We start from the raw sequence: 20,640 nt of genomic DNA, 5'->3' as shown, positions 1-20,640 counted from the left end.
TAGTGAAATCTGACTCTCATTCAGCAAAAATAGAAGAATTTATTAACGCAGTATTAGTAGCTGCGATTCCATTAACCATGAAGTCGTGTAAATTGAAATCACAAAAACAAATTTCCTTAACACCCATTTTTGAAAAAAGCTCATGTTTTTCAAGCTCAAGTTTTAGCACTAGGGTGAGGTGGTTTTTCAGCAGTATTAAAACAGATGTATTTTGCAAAATTGAATGAAATAATTGTGGAAATACTTTTTTCCACATCACATGAGTCACATGATCAACAGCTGGATGTTACTACTGGTGAAAACAACAAAGAAGACTTATTTTATTTTTATTTTATTTTATTTGTTTTAGACAATGTGCATCTGACGCCACTAGAGCTCTCACAGCATCGTACAGTCATAAAAAGTTGTGTGTCATTCCAACGTGTCGAATCCTTATATATTCTGTAAAATCACAGACTAGTTTATCCAAAACGCCACCTAAGGGAGGCTTGTCGCTCCAACGCCTGAATAAGACGCCGATGTCTCTTCTGATGGCTGATAGTTTAGTTCTGAATTATGAATATTTCTCATCTCAGCTGTTTACATCCGTTGCTACCATAATTATTAATGATTTATTGAACAAACGTATTCATGTCATTTTAATTGCGTTTCCTATTTAATGCAAACACTGCAATTGTGAAACAGTTTTTTTTTTTTTGTTTTTTTAACATTAGCAGAATATTGACAAAGATTTACTTTGCGCATATTTGTAATGAAACACAGCTACAGTGTTCCTTCTCTAGCATGGCCTACATCTTGACAAACAGGAAGAAAAGCTAGTTGAAATATTTTTTCTTCTCTAAACATGAGAAAGCTTTGACATCCTTAATTCAGATTTTAACATCTGGCATATCATATGTATTTTGGAGAAATTTTCCTATTTAATGGAAATGAGTCATTTAAATTGAGAGGATAGTCAACAGAGTTTCAGACAGGATCACTGTAGTCTGTGTGATCTGGTTAAAATCAGACAGAGTGGTCTGTTTGGGTAAGAAATCAGTAAAACCCAGAGAAAGCTGTCAGTAATGCACTGCAGGGAGAGCTATCACTCAAAAGGCCTGCACTGACTCTTGACTCCCGGTCAAGTAGGTAGTGCATGTGGCATCAGCCGTCCCACACAACTCCCAGGGGAAAGGCTCAGGCATGGGGTCTGGAGAGCAACAGCTGTTTCTGCAATAAGTACATTTAAGTGCCTCATCACTGATCTTTCTTTAGACTCTTTAAATGTTTTCAGTCGGGTTCTCTGAAAACATTTTATACATATTAGTTTCTGCACAGTCGTTGGACACAGCATTTCAGATCCAGAATTTCTTTTTCAGTACATTTGTCCAACCTTGAATAAACTTTTGCAGAAGTCAAAATTGTGGATTTTATTTTTGAGTTGCCAGGTTTTATAAATTAATTAGTAGTGAGATATTTACTAGTTTTGATTGCCTTTAGACCACTTCAACTAATGGAAGAATCACTACAATATTTGAAGGATTACATGCAGGTCTCTGCAGTCAGACCAATCTATTCTGCCTCTGTGTCAAAGCAGGGTGTTTTATAAACCTGGCAGCCCACCAGACAAAGCATTGTTTATTTTAAATAGGGTTTTTTATACACCAATAACAGCTATAGCAAAGATTTATTAAGCTAGGTTTATAGTTGATGATGCCTGCTTGTGTGCCTCCATATTTTTGTAACTCATCATTTAACACAGAAACGTTTTGGGCCGCTGGTGAACTCCTCTGGTGCCCCTACCATCGGGCTTAGCAGGTTTTCTGGGGAAAACTCTGTCAACCTTAAAACAAGTAACCTGCAAACATGAGAGTGAGGTTCCCAAAACCCAGTATGAAGCCATGAATGACTAAACACAGGAAACACCACCGGCTGCCAGAGATGCAGTCAGAAACACTGAAACACAACAACGAATTTACTGTTTTTAAGCTGAAGTTGAGAAAACAGTAAGTCAATGAACTTTTGGCTCTACAAATGTAATAAGTGTAAAAATATCTTGTGAAGAATTATTCACACATGGAGACAAACTACAACCAACTGCATTTTAATGTGGAATTTAAACAAATCCTCTTTAAGACATGCAGTAGTTTAACAGCATTTTGGGACCTAAACCACATCAGCAAAACGGTACTAATTAGGAGACGACAATTCATCAGACCTCAGTGGGTGAATTGAAAGCTAAACTAACCGGGGTAAATACATTTTTATATATACGCATCATTTTTGCTCTCATTTTTCATCTTTTTTTTTTTACGTTTAGATATAATTGATCTTACCATATAATATTGTTGAATGAAAGTTAAAAAAAAGAAGAGCTCAAAAAGCAAATATGTATCTATGCCTTGCTGTAGATTAATTTGATTAAAAAGTCAAACCATGAACATTTCTAAATATGTGATGTGCCTTTAAAAAAATACGTAAATGTTTGGCTCTTTTGGAAACAAAGACGAAATATAAAGGATGGCTCACACCTGAAGCTCTTTCTTTAAAATACTAGTTTCTCACTATCTTGCACAAAGATGACCCTCAGCACATGGACAGATGTGTTCACATGTATTGCAGGGGCCACTAGAGCCATTTTAACCAGGACAGATCACCTTTCACATCTAATCTCATTTAACATCATGTTTCTGCAAACCTGCTCAAAAATCAGTGGGAAAAATGCTCTTGACATATTAGCTGTTCATAGGAACCAGCAGAACAAGTAGAGGACAGGAAACTCCTTTTTTTATTGTTAATCTTTTATTTTAAATATACTGCTTATGTTGTATTTTCTTTAAGCAAAATACAAGTTCTTCCATTCTTCTGTAGGTGATCACTGATCTTGAGGAGCAGCTAACCACTCTGACTCAGGAGAACGCTGAGCTGAACCGGCAGAACTTTTACCTGTCCAAGCAGCTGGACGAGGCCTCTGATGAGCGGGAGGACCGGCTGCAGCTCAGCCAGGATGTGGACAGGCTGCGGCACGAGGTGGCTGACCGTGAAATGCACCTCAACAACCAGAAGCAGGTACGCCTCTCACCAGCAACCTTTTTTATTTAGACAAACTTGTCAATCAGTCCAGTGCTTTAAGGACATATTTGTAACTTAAGGACAGGTTGGATAATTCAGCTTTAAAGTGCCTTTCAAATAGCAAGCTTTATGTGGAAGGTTGTCCATAATTGTGAAGCAGAATGAAACTGATTGGTTTCCAAGAGATGCATTCATCCCCAAAGTCGATGTTTCCCAGAAGCACCTTTTGCTATAATTAGAGCTGCAATTCTTTTGGGTTCTTATGTCTAGACCTGTCACAATAACACATTTTACTGGACAATAAATTGTCCTTTAAAATGTCCCTAAGTCTCATAATATTGTTGTTGCATAATGCACAACTTTATTACATTAGAATTTTTTTTATTGTAGTGATGCTATTACATAAACAAAGTGTAACAAAACATGTTAAAGAATTTTTTTTACTTTTTGCGATTTTGATGACATTTTATCACACTTTGAAACCAGATTTTTATTGCGTTCTTACATAATGTGTTGCAAACAGCAAGGCCATGAAGTGATGAGACTGGAGCACAAGATACCGAATTCACTAAGTCTGATGCCTTTAAACTCTCACACATGAAATGTCTGACTGAGCTTCTAGTTGTTTTACAGACATATATTCCCACCTGAGCTAACCTTGCTTTAAACTTATCCACAGCTTGTTTACTAACTAGATCTTACTTGGGATTTTTATCAGAGGTTAACAGATGGAGCTTCTCAGAATAATGAACTGCTTTGTCTTGACCTATCATCCAGTGAAATAGGTTGAAGTTGGTTGTTGCGACATGAATAAGTTTGGATGAGTTCAGGACAAATGAATGTTTTTATGGTAAATCAGGGAATGGTTGGTTTACAAGCTGAAGTCGAAGCTGAACCTGTTGCTGGGAGACAATTGGAGATCATACAAGCCGACTAGAACAGGAAACTGTTCAAGTAAATGAAAGCTGCGTGGTCCGAAGTAGCCTAAGGATGTGAGAGAAAGAAAAACAAACCATGTAAGATGTTGACATGGATCACAACCAGACAAGGAAGCAACGGTTTTCCCTTCATTTTCTGTAACACCTTGGATGTGTGAGTCTTTTAGCAAGTAAACACACAAAGAGCAAATGTTTCTGCCCAGTTTTAGGATTTACTGCTTGGCCAACATTTTACAACAATACTTGGATATAACCTAGGTTTGGACTCATTTTTGTAAAAATAATTGTCACAAAAAAATGATCTGTGTTTTGTGAAAACAGTGAACTGCTTTTGACAGGGTGCTTCAGTTTGTCTTCTGGTCCATGTCTCCTCTGGACTTCACTCTCACACCTACAAGCTATGGATGTTTTCACACTGATAGTCCGGTAGACTAGGTTTGATTGGGGACCAAAATTACAACATTAGTTATATTTTCAGTTGGTGCGGTTCGCTTTCACACTGCAGTGTGTCAATCAATCCAAACTAATTGAAAATCCTGTTCCCCTCCTCGCCTGTGGTGGCGCTGGACCAAGAATTGTTGTAGGAAACCTTCAAGAAGACATGTAATGTGAACAAAAATGGAGTGGCATCATATTTTAGCAGTTGTAGGATTTATTTTTTGCAACGGCCATGAGCCATGTCTTCTGCTAGTGTTTGGCTTGTGTGCTTGTTTAGGTTGTATTTACCCAGAATGCCCTACGTTATAGCCCACTTCCTGCTTTTGGAGCAGAGTCTCTGGTTTGCTTGGAATCCAGACATTCAAAATGCACCAGAGTTCACTTAAACTGAACCTAGACCGAGGTTTATGTGTGGACCAGAGTCTGTTTTTCTGGTCCGCATCACAGTTCGATTGCACATTCACACATACCCAAACAAACCGGACTCTAGACGAACCGACTGGAGGTCAGATTAAATGGGCCTGGTGTGAATTCACCCTAAGTCTTCACTTTACCTGAGATACCCACCGTCCTGTTATCCATGGGCAACCTCAACATCTTGCGTCTAACAGGGTTAAGTGTAAATCAGGCCTGTGAAAGTCTTATGTTATTTTGGTGTTGGTTATGTTTTATTCTGGCTGCAGTGAAAGAGAGAGAGATGAGGCAGCGTGATGTGAGCGCTGGCCCTGTGGGAGGATGTGTGTGTGGGTGTCCAGCATCGCTCTCAGCCCTGCTGGTTGTGTAACCAGCGATGGAAGTCATAGACGAGGGACGGGGTGGTGTGTGGGAGGGATGTGTCATCCCCATCACTCCCAGGTCGTGTCAGCTGTGGAAGCGTTGGACTTCAGAGGGCCATGGTGTTGCTGCTGCACCGGCAGAGGCTATATTTGTCTTCAAACTCTTTGTCTAAAGCAATGCACCGTAAGACGTGAAACACAGGTCTTTCTAGGCCCTGCTGCGTCCAAACATCCGTCAGAATACAGATGCAAACAAGCTGTGGAGCTGGACTGGTTTGTGTTGTTATTTAAAATGAGGGCAGACAATTATATGTTTTACTTTATTAGTGGTTTTTTCCCCAGTTAACCCAGATATTTTCACATTTTGCAAGCTGTAATCTACCTGAAAAAGTAACTCTTTCCATCCTTTATAAACCATATATGACCTGATGCCAGTCATCCACGGATAAAACTTTTATACTTTGTCACTTTCCAAGTCTCTTGTTGAAGATGCATAATTCAGTGGTTCAGCACTGTGGTCAGTTTGGCTGCTTTGAACATTTCAAATAAACAAATGATTGAAACTAAAATGGATTCTTACTTTATTATTTAAACTTTTTTTTCATTGCTGACAGAAAAAACCCCTCAAAGTACTTACTTGCAATTCCAGCCTGTTGTTTATTGCAAATGTCTGTTTGAGAAAGCTTTTACCACTTTGTAATGCTGTCATCCCTTCTTACAATATTTAAGATGTTGTGGCTTTGGGGAAGCCAGGAGATGAAGGGTTTTTAGCTGTAATGGTCTCAAGTTCTTCCTGAAAATACAGTGTGTACTATGAATTTTATCTTTAAATGCTCTAAAGCTTCTACCAGGGACAAATGTGTAGAGGACACGGTACCATCATCCTCCCCAGCAATGCCTCTGTTAAGTTTCAGAAATGTCGGTTATCGTCACCCATGGATTTTGGTGGAAATAATGTTTTATTCTTAAGGGATACAAAGCAATTTGCTTTAAACATATAATTCATATTTTGGCAACTATTCTGACAAGTGTAGCTAAGTTTTGCCAAAGGGCATTGGCACAGCCTGATACATTTACAAAGCCTGCTTCCTGACTGACTTACTGAGAATAGTGTATGTTTCTTCCAAGGAACATCTGGGAAATTAATTTGTCTCTTCACTTTCCTCCCATTGGTTCTTAGGTCTACCTACCAGACGAGAGATGTTTGACTTTAACTTTGTGATGTTAGAAATAAGCACATATCTTAAGCTTGAGATGTTATTTGAGGGATTGTTGTAAAATCAACAACATGACGCCAGCTAGTTTCTGTTGCCATGTTTGTACAGGAGGAGTGAATGCTGCAAGTCAGTGACTCGATGCAGTCCATCTCCTAAGATAGAAACTTTTTAAACTAATTTGAATAATTAACAGATATTAATGCAGCATTTGATGTCCAAGATCAGTAGGAATGTATTCATGATTGAAATGAAGTGATTTTTCTTCCCAAAGTGCCTTAAGGTGATATTTGCTGTGAAATGGCGCTTCATAAATAAACCAAATAGAATTATACTTATTTAATGTTAATATTACTTTTCATGCATGTGGAAAGTATTCACATCACTTCACTTTTTCCACATTTTGTTATGTCACATCCTTATTCCAAATTGTAAATGAATCCATTTCCTTTCCTTCTTGTTCTGACAGTGGAAAAAGATTGTTGAGCATTTTGTATATTTATTAAAAATAGAAAACCAACATTCTCATAAGTATTCACTTACATTACATCATTACTCTTGATTGCATCTGTCTATCGTTTTTAGTAAAGTACTGATATTATGAACTATTTTATGAACTTCCTGTCAGATTAAGATGAAATATATAAAGTCTCCACTGAAACGACTGAGACTCATTTTGGAACATGTTTTTTGCTTAATGGTTTCTTCATTGCTTGAGTCTTCATTTCCATACAGCATAACGTAACATACCATCTGATGCGGACAGAACCTGGAGACTCTGAAGACCACGTGCACCATGCTGGAGGAGCAGGTTGTGGAGCTGGAGAGCCTGAACGATGAGCTGCTGGAGAAGGAGCGGCAGTGGGAGGCCTGGAGGGCCACACTGGAGGACGAGAAGAGCCAGGCTGAGAGGAGGACCAGGGAGGTCCAGAGGCTGCTGGACACTGAGAAACAGAACAGGTAGACTACACCGTTGTGTAAGGGTGAGTGATCTGTGCTGTGAGAATACATTTTTTTAGTAACAAGGCACGCTATATTTTAAAACAAGTACTTGAATTACTAGAAATAACCAACATCTTTTTATCTTAATGTCTAAGTTGATATTGTTGTTAGCTCCAGTTCCACCTACACACAATGAAATCAACAAGCTTTGGGCGTATTCTCTTGGGTCTGTTTGAATTTATTTCTGGAAAAAATCTGATTTATTTTCTCTGATTTTATAGACAGCGAATAGTGCAATGAACATTTGGTGCAGTAAAAGATTATTAAAGCATGCTCTACTGATCTGTTCTTCGTCACTCAGAGTAACAGATAAAAATAATGAATGCCCCCCAACATTAGGTCCTCGAAAGCTGAGGAAATCTTGTAGGTAAGTTTGTCTTCTGTGTTTCAGGCTGCGTACGGAGCAGCGCTGCTCTGAGTCTCGTCAGGCTGTGGAGCAAGCCGTGAAAGAGCACAAAGCTGAGATCTTGGCCCTGCAGCAAGCCCTTAAAGACCAGAAACTCAAAGCTGAGAGCCTTGCAGACACTGTACGCTTTTCTACACTGTACAACAAACATTTTTACCTTGCTGTTTGCAAATTTCAAACCTAAGGCTTTTTCTTGTGTTCCTAAGTTAAATGATTTGGAAAAGAAGCACTCTATGCTGGAGATGAACGCCCGGAGTTTGCAACAGAAGCTGGAGAGTGAGAGGGACGTGAAGCAGAGACTGCTGGAGGAGGTGCAGTGCTGTCTCTGAACCCTACTGTGTTTCCACCTCACATGCAGATATTTTTAATGCTTTGTGATGTCTCTGTTGTTTTCTTCATATGTTAGCTTTACATTTAATACAGAAACCTTGCTAAAAGCAAATGCTTAGCAAAAACTCAGTATCCAGGCCTAAAGGTGTTTTCCCACCTCTATACTTGGTTTGTTTGGGGAGCAAAGTTGCAATATTTGTTACATTTTTAGCTGGTGAGGTTTGCTTCCACACTGCACTATGTCCAACTAAGCAAACCCTTTGAAAGACCTGTTCATCCTCTCGCCTCTGGGGGCGCTGCACCAACAACCACAAAAGGAAACATCCAAAGAAGACACTGAGCGCAACTTCCATCTTCACAAAATCTGAACAGAAATGGATTTTGATGGTTATAGGATTTCTCTTTTGTCTTTGTCAAAAGATCAGCGAGACTGCTAGCGAGACATTTTTTCTTGCTGGCTGTAGACTTTACACGATTTATTTGGTTGTATTTACCCAGAATGCCCTCCACTAGTCTGCTTCCTGCTTTTGGAATGGTCTCCAGTCTGCTTGGCGTTAACATATGCATTCGAACTGCGCTAGAGTTCACTACAATCGACCAAAGTTCACTTTTTTGGTCTGGATCAGAGTTTGATTATCCATTCCCACCTTTCCAAACAAATCAGACAAACATAGTTTAACTGAAGCAGACTAAACAAGGATGTTGTGAATGGACCCTAAGGGCACAAGGTGGACCAAAAAACCTTGGGCCTACAAACCTTGGTCTTGGTTTCTTGTTTTGGTTGAAGTAACCTCTGATGTGGTTTGAATGCATATGTGAATAGCAAACTGTCTAGAGACTGCTCCCAAAACAGGAAGTGTACTACAGCTCAGGGCATTCTGGGTAAATGCATCCATAACAAAGATTCATGTGTAGCACTAGCAGGAGAAATGTCCTACAGTCTTTTGCCAAAATAAAAGACAAATCCCTCAACTGCTAAGATTTGCCGCCACTCCATTTTTGTTTATATTTTGTGAAGAAAGTTACATTAGTGTCTTCTTTGGAAGTTTTGAGTTGCTTTCTTCTGTGGTACTTGATCCAGCGCCCCCACTGGTGAAAGGTGTAGCAGGTTTTTCAAAGGGTTGCAGTGTGTAAGCGAACCGCACCAACTGAAAATGTAACAAATGTTGCAACTGTGGTCTCCAAACGAACCCTGGTCTACTACTATCAGGTGCAAAAACACCCTAACATTATAGATAATAAAGTGCACATCATTATTCAGATAATGATGTGAACATCTGTTTTACCCTATGCAGCAAGAGAAACTACAGCAGCAGCTGGACGCCCAGAAGACCCACATATTCCGCCTGACCCAGGGGCTGCAGGATGCTTTGGACCAGACCGATTTACTCAAAACAGAGAGGACTGACTTGGAATACCAGCTGGAGAACATCCAGGTGCTTCTACTTGGCATGTGCATGCACCACAGCTGGCAAGTTGGGGGGCTGGAGGGATCAATACACATATATTAGAGATATGAGAGCTCCCGATCAGCACTGACATATGCATACGCTAAAGTTAGTGTAAACCTTTTTGTCGTTATCTGTTCTGGTCCACAGTATTGCATAACTCCCCCCTCCAAACATGGCACACAGTCCCCCTTTCTTTCCACCCATCTCCATGTCTCTCTTTCACCCTCTGTGTGAAGTGAATTACTAGAGGAGAAATTCATGGCAGTAGTGATGTTCACTTAGCTCCACCTGCAGGCTGTATACTCTCATGAGAAGGTGAAAATGGAGGGAACCATCACCCAGCAAACCAAGCTCATCGACTTCCTCCAATCCCAGGCCCACGGAGGCTCCAAGAAGAAAAAAGTAAGCTCCATTGGCACGACAAATCCTGCTGTTTTTATGAAGTACAAGCAAAGATGTCTGAAGCATGCCGGCTAATGACCTTGGAGCTGTTCTCCACTGTTTTTCTCTCTGTTTTCGTTTGCACTGTGTCATTTCAGGGTCTTTTTGGGCGAAGGCGAGAAGACCTGTTGGCCGCCATGGCTGCTCAGGCCCAGGCACAGGGCCAGAGTCAGGGTCAAGGTCAGGTCTCCCCTGTGCCCCCCATCCAGCCAGTGCCTCTGCAGTACAGCGACATGAAGGCGGCTCTGGATAAAGAGCGCGCTCGCTGCTCTGAGCTGGAAGACGCTCTGCAGAAAATGAGAGCAGAGCTGAGATCTCTGAGAGAAGAAGGTGGGACTGACCTACACCAGCTTACACTGAATCCTACGTTTAGTAATCTAAAACAGAAGACACTTAAAAGCCTTAATATTATTGCAGTAGCATGTTCTTACACTGAATAGTTTAGAAAAATCAAACTTTTAACTTGAGCACAAATTAAAAAAACTACTATATCAAAGAATAAATATTTTTAACATCACATTTGGTACCTCTTACAATCCATTTGAAATAAATGCACTTGAAGCATTTTGTTTAGATTTATGTTTTTTTCTAGAAACTTCTAATTAGTAATTCATGATTTGCTGTTTCCTCAAGGCATACTTTTGAGGTGACACATAGATCAATTTCTCTTGGCCGGTGGCCACTATTGTGGATGAGAACCTACATCTGCCCTGCCACAACACAGAGAAACTTAAACCATGGTTGAAATGCAGAGGACTCAATGTGAGCAGAAATAAAGCAGGGTTGGTTAAAAGGTAGTTGTTGTATTTTTTCTTGGCTATGGACTCTGCTATCTAGCACTAAGTTACCTGATTGCTATATTCTTACTTGGCCTCACCTAAAATTCATGTTTCTGATAGAAAGGCTGTGTAGCCAGAAAGAATCCATTCAAGCACAGGGAGAATATGTTGGGCCACTTCTAATGTTGCTAAAAGCAGTTGTTTCTCAGCATGTGGCTTCCCTCCCACTGAATGGATGTGATGCTGATTAAAGGTGGTTTCTAAAATTGACAGTATGAGATTTTGCTGCTGCAATAAAAGTTGCCTTTATTCTAAGTTATTTTACGTGTCTTTATTAGAGGTGCCATAAGTGTGCCAGGCTGTGTATGTGCAGGTTGACAAAAATGAATTAATAAATTGAGGGAAAAAACTAATGAATCCACATCAGGAAGAACCTTAAGCATGTGGTAAATGTTTGTTTTTGGTTGACCAAAAGGAATAGATTTGTCCCTCTTCTGAAAATCATCTTTGCAATAGAGGTGAGGATTACATAACAATGCAAGTTCATCTAATGACTCTGCGCTCAGCTCTCCAGTATAAGGATCACGGCAGCACTGCGAACCCTGCCGCAGCACGGCAGCAGATCATCATGTCTGCCATGGTGAAGTCTCCTGAGCACCAGCAGGGCCCGACGGGCCTGGCACCCTCCAACTCAGGACGCAGGAAGGATACGCCAACACCCGAGGGTGAGTCAGAGACAGCCTCCGCCACAGCTCTAGTCTCACAGGACGCTTAAATACAGCCTGACAATGAAACACATGTTGACACAGCACAAATGCAGCATGACTACAAGCTGATATCAATAACATTTGAAAGATTCATTTACAAAACCTCTACTATCCTCTTTTACACACCTTTCAGAGAGAAGGAGGGTCACTTTTGAAAGTAAGTTGTACAAAGTCATGGTCTCCGCAGTTTGATCTCTTTTCTCCTTTTTTGGCCAGATTTTAAAAGCTCTGCACTATTTGAACTGTCGGGTCGCATCATGTTTGTCAGAGGTGGCTGAAAGGCTTCAGTGCAAAGCTTTAGAAATCTGTAGCACTTTGATCCCAGTTGCTGCTTTTCAGTCTCATTCCCAGAACCTTTCTCTGTTATTTAGCCGACTCCAGTCCCACCTAAACTTCACACCATACACTGAGATGCACCATGTGATAAACTCTGCAATGCACAAATTATTGGAAACTACATTCTGAGCTAAAGGTTTTATCCAGTCATGTTTATAAGACAAATGAACACAAAACATTTAGATGTGCAGGACAAACTGGGTGTCAACCAAATACCCTAATGCACATGATCTGCCTCTGATAAAGAAAGGTGACTCCACTGCATGATGCAGCTACTACCATGTTTCAACGTGACAATAAGTCCAAAGTTTACTTCTATAGCAAATTTCAGCATCAAGTCAAAGTGTTTTACTCCATAAAATTAAGATCCACTAACCAATTAAGAAACAAGCAATAAACATTACATTTTGTCAAAATCAGCAAGCAAATATACATCAATGTTCCAGTTACTATGAATCAAAGGCATCTCAAAGTGTTTCAGCTGTTTTGCAGTTTTCTGGCAGTTTGTTACAGATTTGTGGTGCATAGAAGCTGAATGCTGCTTCTTGGTTTATTCTGTTTATTCTGGGAAAGCAAAGCAGGTCAGAACCAGAAGACCTGAGAGGTCTGGAAGGTTGAAACAACACCAGCAGATCTTTAATGTATTGTGGTGCTAAACCATTCAGCGATTTATAAACTAACACAGTATTTTAGAGTCTGTTCTCTGAGTTACAGGGAGCCAGTAGAGGGTCTTTAAAACTGGTGTGATGTTCTCCATCCTCCTGGTTTTAGTGAGAACACCAGCAGCAGCGTTCTGGATCAGCTGCAGCAGGAGGACTGATTTTTGTTTTTTAGGCAGACCTGTGAAGACGCTGTTGCAGTAATCAGATAAATGCATGGATAAGTTTCTCTAGATCTTGCTGGGACATTAGCCATTCAATCCTAGAAATGTTTTTTCAGGTGGTAGAAGGCTGATTTTGTAACTGCCTTTGTGTCTCTGAAGGTTCAGGTGTGAGTCCATCACTATACGCAGATTTCAGGCCTGATCACTATTTTCCATAAGAAAAAAAGCCACAAGGAAACTGAAACAAAAGCAGAGGCTTTGAGCCGCTACAGATTACCAGACCTAAATTCTCATGGATAATTTTTTGTAGCCGCTTTAGTTGATTAGATTTAGCTTTTTAAAGATACTGTTCATTTGCCTTTTGAGACTAAAAGGTCACAAAGAGTGGCCTTGCTCAAGCCCAAGCGTTTAAGAGCAGTCCCCTGCTGATGGGACGGTGGAGCAATGTGACTACAGCAAACCTTCAAGTAAAGAAGCTAAAGTTAATCAAAAGCTTTGGTGGTTGTTAAAAGAGACGGGCGTCGGGTTTTATTGATGTCTAAATCATTGGTTGATGTAACAGTAGAATTAATGGTGCGGGGTTTGACAGTGAAGCGTGAATTTTGACTCTGTCCTTTTCTCTTTGTGCTCAGCTGTCTGTGTTGGTGTTTATTTACATGGGGGAGGGACTGATGAGAAGGCTAACCTCTCATCTCTCCCACGCAGGAGCTGTCAGCCGAGAAATGTACCTGGTTGTTAGATTTTCCCTGAATTCATTATGACGACGCTTAACATCACCAAAATGCGGGCGAGGACAGATTTCACTGACTGTGATGTCTAATGAAATTGCTTTCTGCATATCATCCGCTGGTTTATGAGCAGCTTCACATGACACAGCTGCATTGCATTAAGGCAAATCAACCCACAGGTTTTCACTGTGGAGTCCAAAAGTTCAACATTTGGTTAATAAAATGTCACAATTTATGTTGCAGTGTGGAGCGAAAACAATTTAAGCCTAATTAAAATCTGTGCAATTTGTTGGTAGTTCTTTTTATTCTGTTAAACTATTGTTTGATGAGGATCCTGATACTTTGGAGTCAATTTTTCTGTTCTTCAAACAATATTTGAACAAATTTAGCTCTGTGTTCCTGAAAGGAGACACAGGAAGTTCTACCGTTCATCTGAAAACCTTCAATCCAGACACAAATGTAAAAACCTGATAAATGAGATTAAAGATAGTCTCTTTGCAACGATGAACACAGTTCTAGTTAAGATTTTGGTAGATTTCTAGTGAAGGGCAGAAAATATATTTTTTTTAAGCATGACTCCCAAATGATAGCCACCTATCGAGTGGTTGTTATGGAGACTCTTTGCTGTAGTTCTTGATTAGTGAACTTAAGTTGTTTTTATTTCACTATGTGGAAGATAAATATGAGTTTTTGTCTAGCCTAGTGTCTAAAATATGTACATAATTATTTATTCTCCAAGCTAACAGAAAGCGATGGATTAGACGTTCCTAGAAACTGACTAATTTAGAGGAGTTAAACTGAGACTGAAAGTTTTGGTTATTTTTTTTTAAAGGAGATTATTTGGGGTGCCAGTAACTATTAGACCAGTGAGTTTAATTAAAGACAATTATTTCTTAACATGTATTTTTCCCCATGAGTGGGATTATTTTTTTGTAGATAATCTGTCCAAATAAAAACCATTTCCCATTTCAATTCAGTCTAATTCATTTGACCTGTTTTATTTGATCATTGTAAAGTGAATGGATCAATATGATAATCAGCTCTAAAACTGCATTTTATTGCACATGGAAGAGATTTATTTTTTTTCCCGTATACACAATGAAGAGACTTTCACATTGACTGGATAATCCCTTTAAAAATCAGCAAAGTGAGCACAATCCAAAGCAAACGATTAAACGAGTTGACCTTTCAAGCGTTTTTGCCTTCAGAGTTTACTTGCATACGCATTCTGCTCAACATCTTCCAGTTCCTTTTGCAGCATGACGCTCTAAGCTGTTGAGGTTTTGGATGTACCTGGGCGGGGCGGGGCGGGGCAGAGCGGCGCGCCCTCACTGTGTTCCCTGTCTGTATTCAGAGTACAACCGTCGTCTGAAGGACAGTCAGCGAGACCGAGAGAGGGAGAGAGAGCGGGTGCTCCACCACAACACCCCTCACCGGTTCACAGTGGGGCTCAACATGAGGGCCGCCAAGTGCACCGTGTGCCTGGATACTGTTCACTTTGGCCGCCAAGCGGCGACTTGTCTTGGTGAGTCAGAGAACACACAAACCTCATGTAAACTAGATCTATTTATAAACAACTGTATAATCAATCTGATGAATTGATTATTAAAATAATTGTCAATGAATTTATTAATCGACTAATTGTTAACTGGAGGTCGCAGACTCTAAAAGAAAAAGAGGCTGAAAAAGCAACACAGAGCAGTAATTAAGCAAAACCTGTGCAAAAAGTATTTACACTTTACATTTAAGATGAAAAACCTTCACTGTCTGTAAATTTGTTCTACGCAGAACTCAAGTGGCACAATTTAGCTTCACCTGATTCAGATTGTATGAAAAAATGCTTCTACTAAGCACCTTTTTCTAGCCAGTTATTAATCAAGAAAATTATCACCAAATCAGCCCTACACTGTGCTGACGGTAAGTCAAGCAGAACTGCACATCAGCTGAGCTGATTTTACAAGCTACTTCTCAGAGCAACGCTGGTAAAAACGATATGAAAGGGTTAACAGAAGAGCGATGCTGTGATGACTTCCTGAAGGTGGAGCTTCAGAAAGAGCAGGAGTTTGTTAAAGAGACAGAGGCCCAATTTCAAGGCTTTAAATTACAAAGTCAAATTTCTTAAATTTTATCTAATATAGCATTTAGCGACAACTGAAGTAAGTAATGTAATGATGTCCCTTTAATAACTTTGCTTAAATTTGGTACAATTAACACTTCAAAGTGCTTTTAAATATATTACTTTGATATATTCTACTCTCAGGTGGTGCACACATGGCCTTGCATTGAGTGTGTGTGTCTCTCTCTGCAGAATGCCACGCTCTGTGCCATCCGAAGTGCTCAGCCTGCCTTCCAGCCACCTGTGGCATGTCCAGCGACTGCTCTCTGCACCTCTCTGAGGGCCTGTGTCGAGACAAAGGCAGCTCTCCAGGCCAGCAGATCAAAGAAGCCGGCGGCCACATGCACCTGGAGGGCTGGATGAAGCAGCCCAGGTCAGCTGTGGCCAGGCTAACACAGGGAGAGTCAAAGTCTTTAGCAAAAATAGTATTTTTCCATTGTTCTCTGCCAGTAAAATGCTTCTGGGAGCTAATCAGACGGTACATGAATCCAACTCCCCCTTTTCAAAATTTCCTGGTTGTCAGAGCACAACACAGGCACCATTTATTATATTCTGTCACCCAGTGTTGTATAAAAACTGCTTAGATACAAGTACATCTAAAGAAAAATTGTGTAAAAGTGCAAGATTTCCTGCCACTCATCTCTAATAGTGAGCTTTTAGTTCTTAAGTTGTTTTTATCACCATCTTCCTCGATGTTTATGGTGGTAAGACAGATATGTACAGTAGTTGAGGGTTTACCACATGTAATAAAAATAACACTTCCTGTAAGTATAGTAACACTTATGTCCTGTACTTTTTTGACATTTAATATTCCTTTTCCGTGTGTGGCAGGAACGGGAAGCGGGGTCAGGGCTGGGAGAGAAAGTATGTGGTGCTGGACGGCACTAAAGTTTCCATCTACGAGATTGAGCCAAGAGAAGGTTAAACAATGAGTGAACGATTGTTGGATACTTGGAAATACAAGCGCTACCATCTACCCACCGCTTGTTCCTGGTCCCTTTGCCTTTCAGATTCTGTGAAGCCTCTGGAGGAGTTTGACTTGTGTCTGTCAGAGGGAGAGGTGATGATTCATGGAGCAGTCGGAGCCTCTGAGCTGCCAAACACCGCCAAGTCTGGTAGACTCACTTTGTCTTCATCTCCAATCATTCCCACTACCTATTGCCTACTTATTAGTTTTTGTTTATATTTAAGTTTTTATGTTATTATCACATTTTCTCATTCTTTTTTAAAAAAGGGATGAAGTGAATTCTGAACTTTTTCGCCTTTCTATAACTTCTTTTGTGTCAGATGTTGCGTACGTCCTGAAGCTGGAGTCCCGCTGCCATACGCCCTGCTGGCCTGGTCAGGCTGTCTACTTCATGGCCCCCAGTTTCCCCGACAAGCAGCGCTGGGTGGCCGTGATAGAGTCGGTGGTGGCTGGGAGCCGAGCCGCGCGGGAGAAGGCGGAGGCTGATGCAGTGAGTATTGCTGCAGCTCGCTGCTTAGATGCTGGATGTCTCACATTCACACAAGAGGGAAGATTCATTAACACACTGAATGTCTTCAGTCATTTTAAAGGGGCAGCATTATGTGTTTTCAACCACATAGTGGCATTTTATAGTACAATCAAGTAACTGTTGACTTAATTTGTTAAAAATATTCTATGTATACAGTTCTGGAAGAAATGAAGAGCCCACTGCAGTGAATGCCGCTGAAAACCTCCTGGTTGTTCCACCAAATATTGATTTCTAAAATCTTCTTGAGTTCAAACATTAGTATTGTTGTTTTCACTGAGAATTAGCTAATATAATGAGCTCAACAGATGTCCAGTTCCACCAGGTGTTTGCTAATTGTTGCTGGCTAGTCTGAAGGAGCTGAGTGGGGAAGTTGGAGGAGAGGGTGGCGCTGCTTGGTGAGGTGGAAGCTTGTAAACTGCAGCTTCAAGGCGGAGCTGGGTCCCGGTAGGTGTTTTGCCCATCTGAATGGTTGCCATGGAGATTAAAGGATCTCTCAAACATTTATGAAAGAATCAAGGCAACACTTCATATGTTTTTGATTAGTGAATAACATTATAACATGATGTAAAGCTCAAAAAAGTGTATTTTACATAATACTGCCCCTTTAAGGGTTCATTTAAAGATTCAAATACTGACCTCTAATTTCACATGCATATGTCATTAACTGTTCTTTTTCTCTTCTCTTTGTCTCTTTCACTCCTGTTTGTTGCTTTCCATCATGCCGCACTGTATGTCCCATATATGGGCATGATTTGTTGATTTGCTGCGTGGTTCCGATACCTCGGCCTTTCCTTACACATGTAGGCCGTTGCGTGCAAAAGACAAATGCTTCTGTCTCCACTGGTTCAGGTAAAGAGTTTGGAGAGAGACTGGAGCACAGACTGTCTGAGGATCACTGTACTGCCTGTTGTTGTGTTGCTTGGTCCTCCTGCTTTCACCTCACCTGCTGCCACTCTTCCTGCCCACTGCTAACCTCATCCTGTATGAAACTGAGAGACCAAACTGAATTTTTTTCTCACCAACACACAATGTCTTGCAAAAGTATTCACACCCCCTGAAACTGTTTTCGTCTGGCTGAAAACACAAACTGCAGTGATGCAGTGATTTATGATAAATGTTTTTTCAAAATGGTTTGCATATAAAATTTGAAAATGATGGCATGCATTTATATTCAGTCCACTTTACTTTGGCGTCTCTAAGTACAATTCAGTCCTATCAGTTGTCTTCAGAGCCCATCTGTCATCAAAAACTCAACAATCACCAGTGTGTATAAATCCTACTTATCTGTTAAAGTTTTAGAGCTTTGCTACATGGAGTTATAATAATTCAAGAATCTAGTTGTAATTATTCAGGAATAATATCATAATATTACCCCAAAGTGGAAATAATACAAGAATAATAGTTATAATGTTACCAGAAAAAAGTCTGTCTGGTTGGAGCTGAGACATGTTACACACTGGCAGACAGAAACTAGAGTTGATGTTTTTATAAATGATTAGATACATGATCTGAACCTAATACTAACAAAGTTTATGATCTTATTTATCAAGGAGCTTATTTTGGTCATGATTTGGATGTTATCACTGAAGAACATTTCAGTTTAATAATGTTACGCCGTATTATGTCTAATTCAAGTTTTCCACCTCTAGAATATGTCATATATTTGTGTACATTTAAAAAAAACCTTATAATTTCCAAGCTAGTCAGAGTTTGGCCTGTCATAATAATCATAATAACACATTTTGTTATGGTGAGTGAAGCAGTATTATTTTGTGCGATGGCATATTAGGGCCATTAAACATAGGTGAGGAGGCCCAAAAACAATTTAAATATTGAGATTAGTCTCAAAAACATAATTTTAAAAATAGTTATACCTCCAGATGAAATATCAAATGTAAGAATTATTTCTTCACTTAAACCCTGAAAGTCACAATCTATTTAAATATGAATATTTTGAGAAATGGCTTTACAGTAGGATTTTAACTAAACTTCTTTTACTTCATTACTAACACAAACTTTTTTCTTCAGTTCCATAAACGAAACATGAGCGTGTGTGTACCAGTAGAGGGTGATCTCTGCTCCCAGTTCTTTGTTAAAACTCTGAAATCAGGCTAAACTTAAAGTGATTTGCTTTCCCAAATCACTTTAGGGTTTTATTTTCTACGTTTCCTCTGAAATCGCCTTGGAACTGTTATACAGACATATCTTTATTTTTTTTTCTTTGGAACAAGACAGATTTGGGACTTGATCCCTCCTCTGACCCTGTAAACCTGCCGCTGCCCCTCTGGAGCTGAACGCTCACCTGTTTCTGTCTGATCTTACAGAAGCTGCTTGGAAACTCTCTGCTGAAGCTGGAGGGAGATGACAGACTGGATATTAACTGCACTCTTCCTCTAACGGATCAGGTACCAAACGCCTGATGTCATGACCCTGAATACAAGACAAAAGTAGTTTTCCAACTAGCTGAGTAAGTGTGTGTGTCTGTCTGTTGTGTAGATCGTCCTGGTGGGGTCTGAGGAGGGGCTGTACGCTCTGAATGTCATCAAGAACTCACTGACTCACATCCCGGGCCTGGGATCCGTTTTTCAGATCCAGATCATCAAAGAGCAGGAGAAACTCCTGATGATTGTTGGTAACATGTCCGACTTTGGTTTTGCCTGTTGGTGCTCCAGCGAGCCCCGCTGGAGAATTTCAGTCCAGATGTTGTTGCTGGTAGAGTTCATCTCAATGAGCACTATGTGCCTGGTAACACGTTGTACTGCCCCTTTAAATAAATAACTGCTAAAATGATTCTGAGATGGACTAAATAAAGGCTAATAAAATATGATACCATACAGTTATGGTGAGGTATCATATTTTAACATGTGGGTGCATTCTTTTCATTATAAAGGACAGGAGACTCCTGTCTGTAACCTGTGGTTTGGTAACGTGTGTGTGTTTGTGTGTGTGTGGGCTGCAGGGGATGAGAGAGCTCTGTGTCTGGTGGAGATTAAGAGAGTGAAGCAGTCTCTGGCCCAGTCCCACCTGCCCAGCCAGACTGAACTTGCTCCCTACATCTTTGAGACGGTGAAAGGCTGCCATCTGTTTGCTGCTGGCAGGGTAAGTCTGCAGCTCGCCATGCAGCAGGCTGTGTGTGTTTATGCACATGTGCTGCCACGGCGATGGGAAACTTCATCGTTGGACCTGACAGGTAAACATTCTGCTTCCAGGTTGACAACGGGCCGTGTATATGCGCCGCGATGCCAAACAAGATCACCATACTGCGCTACAACGACAATCTCAACAAATACTGCATCCGCAAGGTGAGCAGAGGGGTTGGGAGAGGAACATGAAATGTTTACTAATAACGGAGAGAGAGTGTGACAGGAATGAGTGGTTTGATGATGAAACTTAAAATCTTTTCATACTTTAACAGCCTGAGGAAAGGTGTCTGTTCTGTGGAGTGCAAATTATGACCCGCGTATGTTCTGCAAATGTGTAAATATGCTGTATTACAACAATCTGAATCCGTTTTTTTATTTTTTTTTATTGATGTAAATAAGTTGTTC

The 20,640-nt window shown here is 40.3% G+C and overlaps 1 protein-coding gene across 4 annotated transcripts in view; it reads left to right on the top strand.

Moving 5' to 3' along the window:
* citb (citron rho-interacting serine/threonine kinase b) overlaps positions 1 to 20,640 on the top strand; it is a 61,592-nt gene that overhangs the window by 35,291 nt on the left and 5,661 nt on the right. Inside the window, exons 16-33 of one of the 4 annotated variants that reach the window (XM_016661066.1) lie at positions 2,851 to 3,048; positions 7,184 to 7,377; positions 7,811 to 7,946; positions 8,032 to 8,136; positions 9,451 to 9,591; positions 9,901 to 10,008; positions 10,146 to 10,377; positions 11,393 to 11,551; positions 11,727 to 11,750; positions 14,835 to 15,005; positions 15,789 to 15,969; positions 16,428 to 16,516; positions 16,607 to 16,711; positions 16,884 to 17,053; positions 19,417 to 19,497; positions 19,589 to 19,724; positions 20,052 to 20,191; positions 20,302 to 20,394. In XM_016661066.1, coding sequence (XP_016516552.1) covers positions 2,851 to 3,048; positions 7,184 to 7,377; positions 7,811 to 7,946; positions 8,032 to 8,136; positions 9,451 to 9,591; positions 9,901 to 10,008; positions 10,146 to 10,377; positions 11,393 to 11,551; positions 11,727 to 11,750; positions 14,835 to 15,005; positions 15,789 to 15,969; positions 16,428 to 16,516; positions 16,607 to 16,711; positions 16,884 to 17,053; positions 19,417 to 19,497; positions 19,589 to 19,724; positions 20,052 to 20,191; positions 20,302 to 20,394 — 2,463 coding nt within the window. Of the gene's footprint in view, positions 1 to 2,850; positions 3,049 to 7,183; positions 7,378 to 7,810; positions 7,947 to 8,031; positions 8,137 to 9,450; positions 9,592 to 9,888; positions 10,009 to 10,145; positions 10,378 to 11,392; positions 11,552 to 11,726; positions 11,751 to 14,834; positions 15,006 to 15,788; positions 15,970 to 16,427; positions 16,517 to 16,606; positions 16,712 to 16,883; positions 17,054 to 19,416; positions 19,498 to 19,588; positions 19,725 to 20,051; positions 20,192 to 20,301; positions 20,395 to 20,640 lie in introns of all 4 variants that reach the window. The other 3 variants (XM_007572856.2, XM_016661068.1, XM_016661067.1) reach the window with 3 other exon arrangements.

Source organism: Poecilia formosa, unplaced genomic scaffold, assembly GCF_000485575.1.
Source record: "Poecilia formosa unplaced genomic scaffold, Poecilia_formosa-5.1.2 Scaffold309, whole genome shotgun sequence".
Lineage (NCBI taxonomy): Eukaryota > Metazoa > Chordata > Actinopteri > Cyprinodontiformes > Poeciliidae > Poecilia > Poecilia formosa.
The sequence above is the reverse complement of the archived record's forward strand: the minus strand, read 5'-3'. Positions and strand labels throughout refer to the sequence as shown.